This window comes from Amblyomma americanum, chromosome 1 (assembly GCF_052857255.1).
Source record: "Amblyomma americanum isolate KBUSLIRL-KWMA chromosome 1, ASM5285725v1, whole genome shotgun sequence".
In the NCBI taxonomy this organism is placed as follows: domain Eukaryota; kingdom Metazoa; phylum Arthropoda; class Arachnida; order Ixodida; family Ixodidae; genus Amblyomma; species Amblyomma americanum.
In genome coordinates this window covers 350,463,147-350,475,081 of record NC_135497.1, presented here as the reverse complement: position 1 = coordinate 350,475,081, position 11,935 = coordinate 350,463,147, and the positions used below count along the sequence as shown (strand labels likewise).

The 11,935-nt window shown below is 46.8% G+C and overlaps 1 protein-coding gene across 1 annotated transcript; it reads left to right on the top strand.

Annotated features, from left to right (window-relative positions):
* Positions 1-1,493: 1,493 nt before the first annotated feature.
* LOC144100345 (uncharacterized) lies at positions 1,494-11,044 on the top strand. The gene is made up of 3 exons (XM_077633322.1): positions 1,494-1,924; positions 4,417-4,641; positions 10,650-11,044. Exons 1-3 carry the CDS (start codon positions 1,538-1,540, stop codon positions 10,674-10,676), a joined length of 639 nt encoding a protein of 212 aa, XP_077489448.1. The 5' UTR covers positions 1,494-1,537; the 3' UTR covers positions 10,677-11,044.
* The last annotated feature ends 891 nt before the right edge of the window (positions 11,045-11,935 follow it).

The following is an 11,935-nucleotide window of genomic DNA, read 5'->3' as shown; positions in this document are numbered from 1 at the left end:
CGCTCGACTACTGATCAGGAGTTTCCGGGCTCGAACCCGACCGCGGCGGCTGCATTTTTATGGAGGAAAAACGCTAAGGCGATGTCAGTGCACGTTAAAGATCCCCAGGTGGTCGAAATTATTCCGGAGCCCTCCACTACGGCACCTCTTCTTCCTTTCTTCTTTCACTTCCTCCTTTATCCCTTCAATTACGGCGCGGTTCAGGTGTCCAACGATATATGAGGCAGATACTGCGCCATTTCCTTTCCCCAAAAACCAATTATTATTACACCGGCTTTCCCGGCTATCTTTTTCATGTTGTGCGATACCTTACGTACATAAGGTATATCCGCAAAAACTGTACATTTTCCTGCGAAATATACCGACTAGCCCAGACTAGTCCCCTTTTGCAGTACAGACATTGATCGACTCATTGCAGACCGCCCGACGGAATGAAACAGCGGCAAAAAAAAAACTATGTAAGTCTTTCACAGAAGCTTTGCAGTTGGTGAAAAATTCATCCTGGCCCGAGAATCGAACTCGGGACCACGGACTATTTGAAGCAATCGGACTTGAAAGTACGCTAATTGGGACGGGTAGCAAATGTTAGAGCGTAACGGAATCGCTCAACAACTCGAAGCGGGGACGATGTTAGACGTTAGTCTAAAGTGTTTAGGTTAAACCCCCAATGTGACCAGTGCAAGTGCAGGGCTGACGGCCGTGGCAGAAGCGCGTGCATGTCGCCATTTTCCTCTTGGGCATGCAAGAAGAGGATGCTGCAACCAAGCGTCGTACTCGCACCCCAGATCGGAGACGGAAATTGGGAGCTACGGATTACGATGTTGTACGACGACCCGCTACTATCACTGAATTTCGCGATTTACGCCGTAAGCATAAAAGTTTTTTCCTGTTTTTGTGCCCGTCAAGAGCAGCGTAGCCAACCATGATATGACACTAGGCTGACCACCCGCCATTCTCTGACCTCCGGCACTGACCGCTCTGTACGCGATTGTGGTTCAATGTGCGTGGTCTCTGCTTTGTGCGAATCACGAGCACTAGCTAAATATAAGTCATTTTAGCGTTGTTCTCCCTTACTTTGCAATCAAATCACGATTTATTTTTCTCCTGAGGGAACCATCAATCCGAGAAACCTCGAGGGCACGACAAGAACATTCTTTTGAACACAACAATAAAGCTCCAATATCTACGATTTGTACGCATATCAGCTTCTTGAGAGTTTTTTGAGGTTTTATTGTTACCTGCTCGATGACAACTTCATGAAACAGGCAAGCTTTCTAGTTTCGAAACCCTGTAATAATGCCTTCTCTGTTTTGCACTATATTCTCGACAGTAGGCGCGTCTCTTTCTTAGCAATTCGCTCGTTTGTGCGCCGCTAATTCCTGCCAGAGCTGCACCTTGCGCAAAGCGCCACGAAGAAGAGAAGGCAGTAGAGCAAGCAGAAGCGCTCGAGCGCACGAGTTGCGCGTTCCTCATTCAGTATTCGACGACTCGAACGTAGGCACTACACCGAGCGTTCCTTTTTGCGCAACACGTAGCTATGCACAGTGCCTCTCTGAAGTCAGCTTCGCCTGGTCCTTCAGACGGATCGTCGCCTTCTTCGCCGCGCCTCCCGACTCCTCCGTGTTGTCGTGGCGCCGCCGAGCGAGGACTGGGCTCCTTCCCCGGGAACTGCGGTCGCAACATGGACTCTGCAAAGCGGTCACCTGGGCGGCCACCCCTCTCCGAGCTCTACCGCGGCCTAGCCGTCTCGGGCCGACCCTGCGGCCGCAAACGCGGTGGACAGGCAGGTGATGCCGGCCACTGCTGTCGAGCTCCACGTCGATGTCCACGGCGGCTGCATGTCCGGGAGAGCGCCCAGCCTGTCAGAGCCGTGAGCCGTCCACCCATCAATCACCGCGGTACTTTCACATCGAAGGGTACTCCGGTGAGTGTTAAAGCGCAAGCTTTACTACGGCCTTCTGTAGCTTGTTCGGTTTGTGTTTCATATGGCCTTGAACCGAGGAGCGGGAGAGGAGGGTTAGAGTGTGCCGCTGCCTCTGATCTGTTTCACGTGACCACCATGACATCACTGCGCTCTAGCTGCGCGTGCAGCCGTCGTTACCGCGCGCTTGTACCAACGCTTGAATCATAGCCTTGCAATCAATACAGACTCTTCGCTTAGCAAAGAAAAGCGCACACCTGCCACCTGGCTCAGTGGACAATCAGTCGCGCTTTAAGCTACGTGGCGATAGTGACAGAAGCGCGCTGCATGCGTTGACTTTGATAATGTTGTAGCAGAAACGCGGACGTTAAGCTGTAGGATGTCGGCGTTTATTGTGTTCATTGGCGTAGGCTTTGACAGCGATATAGACTGCGGTGATTTTGAGGAAAGGAAGAGCGCATAACTGGCTCCCTGGGTCAGTGGACACCTCAATTGCGCTTTGATGTACGTGGCCGTGGTGAGAGGGAGATGTGGCCTGCGTTCATTAGCAGTGACAACGATGTGGCAGACGCGCGGCACTGCAGCAATAGGCCACAGCGTTTATTGAGTGGGCAACATCTCGCGAAAAACCATTAATTTAACTTTTAGCTGTCTGAGCACCCGTTGCCTATCCAGTATCCGGAACGCAGTCTAAGTTACAAAATCCAAGCCGAGTCCAGTTGCCCGATATACCATAGCTTTCGCTGTCTAACCAGGTTCAACAGTAATTAAAACGCTGCAAGTTCTGATGAAAAGAAACCAGCATCGAAAATCACTAACTTTCTTCTGATATTTTGGTGACATTTCAATGTTCAAAATTAGAAGTGCAGTCATTTAGTGGGTGGTCAGCGAGGCACTTGAAATAGTTCTAAGACATTAGAAAAATGAAGTTTTGTTGTATGGCTCCGGTTCGACAATATCCGTGTAACAAAATTTAATGCGTGGTAATGCAATGCGATGCGACAAAACTGCTCAAAAAGCATTGATTTCACATTTAGTTTTTCAACTTCGCTTTTATATTGATCGCGTCCCATACCATTTTTAAATTTGCTTCGCCGTGGCATTTTGTTGTGATGCGGCGTGTGCTTCTGGTGGGTCCTGGATTCTGAAGGGTGGAAATACCTGGGAGAATTTCTGGTGGATTTTGATGGGCTCGCAGAAACTACACATCTTGGTATGGGGAACCAAATTCGCTGATGGACACAGAACAGCCAATGCAACCAGATATATGGTGTTTCGTCCCTGAAACGCAAGGCTGTAGTAAAGAAGATCCAGTTCAACGTACTCGAAGATGGTGGGCAGTGTTTTGAACGTTGAAATTCCGCTTGGGGGTGTGCGTTGTCTGGCCTGCACTACTTCCCTCTGCGGGAGACAACTCAGGCTCTCCTTTTTGTGGTCATCGCAACCCTCGGAATGCTTGGAGGCAGCGCTTGCGGCGCACTTTTGCAAATGCCTATCTTCCTGTGTCCATTCTAATATTTTCTGGGTGATGCCGACATGCAAACCCGATCAATAACCGACGGAGCCACAAGTTGTGTTTTAAGGGGATAGCGGAACAGTTGCAACGGGTTATGTACACATCTGAGAAGAGTCAGGTGCCGTTGACGTTTGATGTGGAGAGAATTAAAGCCACCGCTGCCCATGCCATCGGAGAACCAGACTAGGAATGTGTGTACGTGAAGAAAATTTTAAGTACCATTTTAAAGTGGCGGACGAAAAGAAATTTTATAGTGCCGACAACTCTGACGTTCTAAATTTTCAACATGAAAAACATGACATCGCTCAGAGGTGTCGCCTAGGACGAGTAATTTCGTACAAAGACTGAGAGGATATGCTCCTATTAGTCTGGCAGAAGAAGAATGATGACAACGAAATCAGTCAGTTATAAACAGAGAAACGATAAGGAATAAGTGACAACCGTTAATAGCTCAACAGCAAAAGAATGTGCAAAGCGATGTCTCAGGTGTGAACAATTATGTAATAGTGAATATGAAACTGCTTAGGGACATATCAGCAAATTTTATTTCGCTTCGTTAGTTCCTGATTTAGAAGACAAATTTTATCAGTACGGTGTAGGTTTTCCTAATTTTCCTTGCGAGAGTGTTAAACATGGGCACTCCGCTACATCTACTACGGCCAAAAGCTCTTAATGATACCGCCGTTTGATCTACTCTCATCATTCAGGAGTCATGCCTAAGGAAATCTACCTAGTAGCGCAGTTAACAGTACTGTACAGCTATTAATCGTTAATCTTACCTATGTTATTACAGTTTTAATGTTTTGTCCACCTGGACGTTCTTCTCAAATAAAATTGTGGCTGCGTAGACCCTTCTTTTGGGCGCGTAATAAGTGACTAATCTCTTTTCAGCACGCGGCTGTCGGGTATACCGATATTGCTTTGCATTTCTCTTCGGGAATCCTTGAGTGGACGTCGTCTATTAATGTGCCTGTTGCAGCCAACCGCCCAGGCTCGGCTCCCCGGCATACGTGGAGAGCGACGTCTGTTTTGGGCCACCCGCCTGTCCCCCTACGCGGAAGGCGTTGTCGGTTGGACGTGCACCGCCTCCGTCACCGCCGCCACTGCCAAGGTGCTGGCAGTGCTTCAGTGGGGAGACAGTGGCGGAAAGGGCCAGCGGGACTGGGCGCACGGTGATCTCGGCTGCTTTTCCCCGCACACTTATGTAAGTGGCATCTCGCAGGCGCCTGCACACTTCTGATAACGACCTTAAACTTACAGCCGAGAAATAACGATAGAGAACACCTGAGAACTCTTCCTCTCATGCTGGTGGCCCATCAGCGCCAGTGGCTTCCTCACATCATGCTAACAGTTGGAAAAGCGCCAGACCCATGTGCTACATTTTAACCAGAATTGACTAGACGGCTTCACCGTCACGTTGTGAACCGCAGTTTCGAGTATCTTATTCGACTGAATAGCCGACAGCGAAGACCCCGGGTTCTTTTTGCCTGCCTTTAAAGACCTAGATTCATTTTTCACAGTAGAATGTAATTTGCTTAGGTATAAGCACTATAGAAAAGCAAAACTCAAGTATATTTTGAACCTTTGGGTCTCAGTAGGATGTCGTTTACTTGCTTCCTTGTCTCTAGTAGCAGGTGTTACTTGTACTTAGACCTGCTTGTGGCTTTCTGGGGAGCGTTTCTCGCTTTTCTTCACAGCTGCCCATTTAGTATTACTGGCTGTCACTTTAGTATGAATCTATGAGGGAGCAGGGCCAAAGAAAGTATGAAACATGTATTTCCTTCTCAAGCCGAGTGAAGCGCGGAAAGATTCATCAATGTGGAGCACATTTTCGTGTTCTGTCGGTTATATTCTGTTGTAGGCTCTAATCTATGCTGAATTGCGTTTAAGTTCAATCCAGAGTCGCGTATGGGCCTTTAATCGTCTGTTAGAGTGTAGGTTCATGGTAGTGTCGTGCTTATAACTACGCGAAAAGTGTGTAAATGCCCAGAATCTCGTCGTTCGCGCTACATGTCGAAATTTAAATATAGTATGCCGGGTATAATTAGTATAATTAGGGCAAACATATCGCAAGACTGCGTTAGATTTTGGTGGATGATAGCCTCCGTCGAGTTTTTTTTAACATTTTTTAACCGTTTTTTAACATTTGTGTGGCGAAGTCAGCAATCAACAGTTGACATCAACTGAGAGGTGATGTCTCCAGAATTTAAGGTAAAATTAAAGAAATTCTTCGTAACCATAGTGATTCGCGATTTTGCATTTCAGTTTCTGCGGAGGCCGTTGAGATTGCCGAGTGGCATTGAGTATGTGCACTCTCTTTGAAAAAGATAGAGGGACATGAACGGAAAGCAGCGAGGTGTACTAGGTGACGCCCAGTATATTACACTAAACGTAGGACGGGGCACAGAGGGAGAGATAGAAAGGGGAAAGGGGAAGTGAGATCACTTTTTCACGTGTCCGTAGGCAATTCTTAACAGGCGACACACAGACTGGAAGATTCCAACCTTGAACTCAGTCCTGTGTATTTCATGAACTTGAAATGCGTCTTCACAGCTGTCCTCTGCGATGAAGGTTTAGTCCAAGGGCAGAGGATTTAAGGGGCCGAGGATCAAAGCGCCGGAGCCTTCCAGCAGGGAAGACACGCTCACGTTCATACCGGGGGCACTCACAAAGTCGGTGCTTAATTGTCTTCTCGTGCCCGCCGTTCTCACAGGCACGAAAGCCTGCCTTGCGATTAAGTAGGAGTAGGCATTTGTAAATTGCACTCCCAGCCTAAGGCGACACAAAAGTGTAGCATCGCTGCGGCAGAGGCCGGCCGGAGGATTTAGTTGAAGTATGCGGTCGAGGCAGAGCAAACGGCATGCAGAGTTTGCAGCGGCAGACCATGACGCTGAAATCTTCCTCCCGCCAAGCACTCTCAAATGTCACGCTGTGTCGGCTCTTGTCAGTGGTATCCAGAGAATGTTGGTACTGCCGTGTGCCAATGGAGCCCTAGCCTCAGCTGCGTCATTTACTGACGATTCCACTTGTCCTGATAGCTACTGGAAGATGACGTCATGATTTTCTTCCAGTGCCTGGCGTTGAAGACGTCTCATCTCCACTGTGGTTTTCTCATGATCGCCATTGAGGAAAGCAGAATTGAGACAATGTAGACAACTTTTGACTCGCAGAACACAGCTCATTTGTGGGGTGTTTATGCACCGATGTACAGAGCAGCTATACGAAGAGTGGACCATTCAGACCCTGCTGATGTTCACCAATAAGAAACTAGTTGGTTAATACTGGCCTGTTTTGTAGGAATGACCACGGCTCAAACTGTAATAGTATATGAGACCGAGCCATGTGTATGTACATGCTTACGGTCATTATATTTGGCATGGAATAGGTAGTGTGTCAGCTGCTTAAGGATCGGAGTCGATAACTTCGTTTTCTTCGCTATCCTATGAATTGTAAGGCGCATACATGGCTCCCCCGGACACCACACCGCAGAAGAAGGCCGTGCGGCTGGGATTAACTGTGACGAGATGGACAATTGGTGGGCTCCTATTACATTACAAAACGCGGCATATGGGCTCTGTACCGTCACTGAAACGAGATGACGTTGTGGAATCCTTGCTAATTTAAGTACGTGTATTAGCAGGGTGTCAAATGTTATACGCGTCGAAAGTGGGTCGCCCTTGTCGATAGCAATAGTTGAATTGCTGGTAAGCTGCGAGGGATACCCGGGCATGTGTGAAGAGCCTGATCTTTACTGTCCGGAGGGCACGCGAATTATTGTTGTGTGTGTTCGGTAGCATGGCAGTACTATACCGCAAAAATCCCAAGAAAAGTGCTCCGTGCAGCTGAAGCATTGCCTGAACCGAAAAGCCCCATGATTTCCCGGACAGAAATCTCAGTAGAGGATGGATAGAGATTGGCTCACACTGCAATGCGGGCTGCATGAAAAACACCTGTGCTGTTTATGATAACCCCTAAACAGCAATGAGAAGTACAAAAGGCAATGGATGGGCCGTCGATAGTTAGAGGATATTGAGTGATTCATTTGTGTGTATATGCCACTCAATATAATGCGCGCTTCCCGTCTGAAATGCTAAGACCATGCTATCGGAGACCGCAGGAAGTTGTGGTTACTGCTCGCTGAAGTCTTGGTCGCACCTTCAGGAGCGTCAGAGTGGAGGCTGAGATGCAGACGTCGTCTGTATACATAGAGATATGGACGGTATTTGGTAGGTTCTCTAGGAGTGATATAAGTGTCAGCTTAAACAATGTAGGGCTCAGAACTCCGCCCTGGGGCACGCCCTTGGAGGTGTAATGAGCAGGTGTCGGATCAACTTCACACATAATAAAAATGGCCTTTTGGTCGAATACCTTTTGATCCACCTGACCACTCTGGCCACAAATTCAAACAGGCTCTTGCACATCAAGAGTGGTTTAATGTTGGGAATACTGGGAACAAATGCGCTACAAGCGACACAACAAGGACACATACACACGGCACAAGCGCAAACTAACTGTTTATTCCGTACAGAAGGTGCGTTTATATACGCAGCGTCAGTTTTTGAAAGAAGCAACCATCCCATCATCAAACACATGACCATCACCACGACACAGCATCTGCACTTATCATGTCAATCTCAGTTTTTGTAAGTGTAATAGAAGGAGTGCTTACACAAGTTCCATTTTCCACCTTCTCGATTAAAAATGCTTCAACTATCTCTCTTTCAATCCTTTCTTTCTGTTTTCCTCCAATTGTGGTCCTGTGGAAACTTGGTTCGCACTTCTTCTTACACCTGCTGCAATGTTGCGCTAGACATGGCAAAGGGTGATCGCAACCTCAAACCAGAGCTCGAAGGCAGGAACGTGTTGGCATGCTTTCGGTATGTAGATGATTTCTTGCTCTGTTTTAGTGCGGAAAAAGCTGGCACGGTTGACGCGGAGGCGATGGTCACGCTTTCTAAACGCATATTTGATGGCCTTGACTTCACGTACGAACTCCCGGAAAAAGCGATGATAAGATTCCTTGATCTACAAATACAGGAAACCCCTTTCCATACTTACTGGTGGTATCATAGAAAAAGTGAAAAAAGCATCATGCGATATGATTCCAGCCAATCTAAGCTTGTCAAAAGGACTGTTGCCCAATCGTGTATGATGCAGAGCCTGACGAAGTCCTGCGAGCACAAAATGACTGAGAGCATCAGCATGCAAATAAGTCGGCTGACCGATAGTGGGTTCCCTGATAACATGATTGCGTCAGTGGGTGAAAAAGTGCTGAAATCCCTGACGAGGAAAGAAAAAAAAGGAAGTCGAAAGAACAGAGTAATAGAGAAGGAATGGTTGTTATACCGTATATACATAAGGTATCGCACGGACTGAAGAAGGTGGCGAACAAACACCAAGGGAAAGTTGTATTCAGAGCACCAAAAAAGCTGATACGCCTGTGCAACAAGGTGAACGCAAAAGGAAAGAGTGACAAGCGCAAGGAATGTGAAATTGCCCACAGGGAAAGGTTCGTACCATGCCAGAAGGACATCATATATAGAATACTAATATCATGCGGGAAACAATACATTGGGCAATCGAGAAGATGTGTCAACACGCGACTTTTGGAGCATCACAATGACTGCGACAAAATTAACCACCCGGGAAATCTAGCGCAACATTGCAGCAGGTGTAAGAAGTGCGCACCAAGTTTCCACAGGACCACAATTGGAGGAAAACAAAGAAAGGATTGAAAGAGAGATAGTTGAAGCATTTTTAATTGAGAAGGCGGAAAATGGAACTTGTGTAAGCACTCCTTCTATTGCACTTACAAAAACTGAGATTGAAATGATAAGTGCAGATGCTGTGTCGTGGTGATGGTCATGTGTTTGATGATGGGATGGTTGCTTCTTTCAAAAACTGACGCTGCGTATATAAACGCACCTTCTGTACGGAATAAACATTTGTTAGTTTGCGCTTATGCCGTGTGTATGTGTCCTTGTTGTGTCGCTTGTAGCGCATTTGTTCCCAGTATGATCAACTAACTAGCCCCTGTAATAGCTTTGCTGGTTTAATGTGTCAGGTTATCATAAGCACCTTTGACATGAAGAAAACCTGCCACGCACATGTGCTTCTGGCGCTTCTTTTGCTAATCTGGGGACACAGGATCAGTGACGTTAGGCCAAAGCTATTGTCCTGTGTGATGTGAGCTCAAGACTGCGGATCACAAACTGCGGATCACATCAGCAGGGGCGATCACATCCTCGCTACAACCTCGCATTGATAAGCACTTATCACTAACGGGACTTGCTGTATGCGGCTTAATTCAGTCACAGTTTTAACTACATTTTTTTCTCACTTTAAACTCGAGGCTCCTTGCATTTAATGCGTAGAAAGACGCAATCTTGAGTTGTAACTGGTGCGCACAATGGCGAAATGGCCCTGCTCGTATTCATCAAGAACTTGTACCATGAAGTACTAGCCCCAAGACCCGCTAAAACTATATCAGCTGGAATTTGCCATTTTCGGATGATTCGTACAATGCCTCCGTTAGCGATAGTCTTGAACTCTAAAAGAATGCTCTGTCTTTTGCAAAGTACTGCGCTGTCGACGAAAGAGTGATATCAAGTACGTATCTAGTCGGAACACCGAATAGTGTTCATCAATTAAGAGAGACATTTAGCTGAAACATAATGAGAGAGCTAGACGTCGGATTTAGGTTTTAAAATAACGGATGACGCCACAAGCGTCTCTGTCATGTGACTGTCTGCTTTTCCACGGGTCTTCGTTTCCTCTTGTCGCTGAGGCTTTACGGGATCTGTAAGCAGTCTCTTTCCTACAAACACTGTAGTGTAGGGCTGCGCATAATTTCGACGCCCTTGGATTGTTTAACATGCACTGACAATACACAGTTAATGAGCCTCTGGCACTTCGTCTCCATCGAATGCGACCACCGCGGCCGGAATTGAGCGCGCGTCATTCGGGTCAGGAGCCGAGCACCATAACGAGTCAGCCACCACGGCAACGGGGGGCGTGTTTAAGGATGTGTATCAATGTGCTTCAGTCATTCATCGCTGCAGTAATTATGGAGGCCAAAAACATTTTGGCAAGAAGTTAGAGCCACGAAATAACTGAAAGTTGTAAACTGGGCTTCCAAGAAATATTTTGCAGTGGTTTTTTTTTCTCATTATTTCGTCTCATGCTATTTTATTTTTTTATTTTTTTACGCAGGTCGCTCCCGCTTCCGGGCCACCGTGAACCGCCTGTATGGTGAAGGCGGTACTTTGGAGCAATTTTTTTCGAAACCTTCTATTTTGTGTTAAAATTTGCGTGTTTGAATTACAAATTTATCTAATTAAAAGTGACGCATTTGCCTATCAGATCTCTCAAAAGACTATTAAACGGTAACATTACGGCATTTTGTAAACACGCAGAAAACAAGTTTGAATCGCCATGCGCTCGTGCATTTTGTTCGCTTTGTTGCTCTCAATCAAGCAGCAACAACATATGAAAATTTTCTGTGCTGATAACTGCTAAAAATGAGCTCAATTGCCTAAGCAATATTAGATTTTGAAAATTTGCTTCATAGAACACGCCAACTTAGCAAATTAATAGTCGCACCACAAAAGAATGCCACACCCTTTTGTTGAAATTTAAAATCGTACAATGCAAAAATTTCGTCACTACAGACACCAAATTAAACACACTGCTGCGCCGCCTCTTTCTTTCCATTGGCTACGACATTGGATAACGCCAAAAAGCTACTTTTCCACACAGCCTTCGGAATCAGTTCTAAGAAAGCAGTTTTAAAACAAGAAAAGGTATGCAGAGAAGCCAAACGTGAAATTGTCACGAGCCTTCTTTCGATCAGTGCTATTTCACATGGGCCGGCTGGCTGCTGACAGCTCAAGTCTAAAATTCACCTACAGGCTTTCCGCTGCTCTAGTTGTCGACTTGGGCCGGTGGGTAGCGCTACAAAGGACCCTGTGCAGTTTGGACAATGCGGCGCGACGTTACCGCTTACAATGAGGGCTTCAGCAATTAACAAAAAGACTGCTTCGCAGCACGCCCATGTCGGTGCACTTGTCAGCGCGCGCCGATGGCTCTCTGTCGATGACATCACAAAAGCACTGCAGTCACAGATAATACAAGCAAAGGAGGGTATTATCTCTGCACTCCACAAATCGTCGCAGCGAAGTCATTGAATACGCGAGGCATCTGCGCGAAATTCAATATCGCAAGCCTTTTGCACGCCGTCTAGATGATTATAAATCCGCAGAGCTCGCGTTCATAAACAGCAAATTGAGCACACTGTAGCGCTGCGTCTATCTACGCCATTGGCTACGATATACAATAAACGCATGGGCGGTTTCCGACGTCACAAGCCTTTTGGTGGGTCCGCGGAACACCTTGCCCTGCAATATCTGACCCGGAGTAGTACTCAGGTAAGACGATCGGGCATGTGCGGTATAGGATGAACACTTTCGCACGGTCCTCGCCTGCCCTTCATTTCAATC

Excerpts from the sequence above, each read along its gene's own strand:
- LOC144100345 (XM_077633322.1), top strand. The coding sequence starts at position 1,538 with ATGCACAGTGCCTCTCTGAAGTCAGCTTCGCCTGGTCCTTCAGACGGA. Across the intron at positions 1,925-4,416 it reads TCACATCGAAGGGTACTCCG|CCAACCGCCCAGGCTCGGCT; the intron begins GTGAGTGTTAAA and ends TGCCTGTTGCAG. Across the intron at positions 4,642-10,649 it reads GCTTTTCCCCGCACACTTAT|GTCGCTCCCGCTTCCGGGCC; the intron begins GTAAGTGGCATC and ends TTTTTTACGCAG.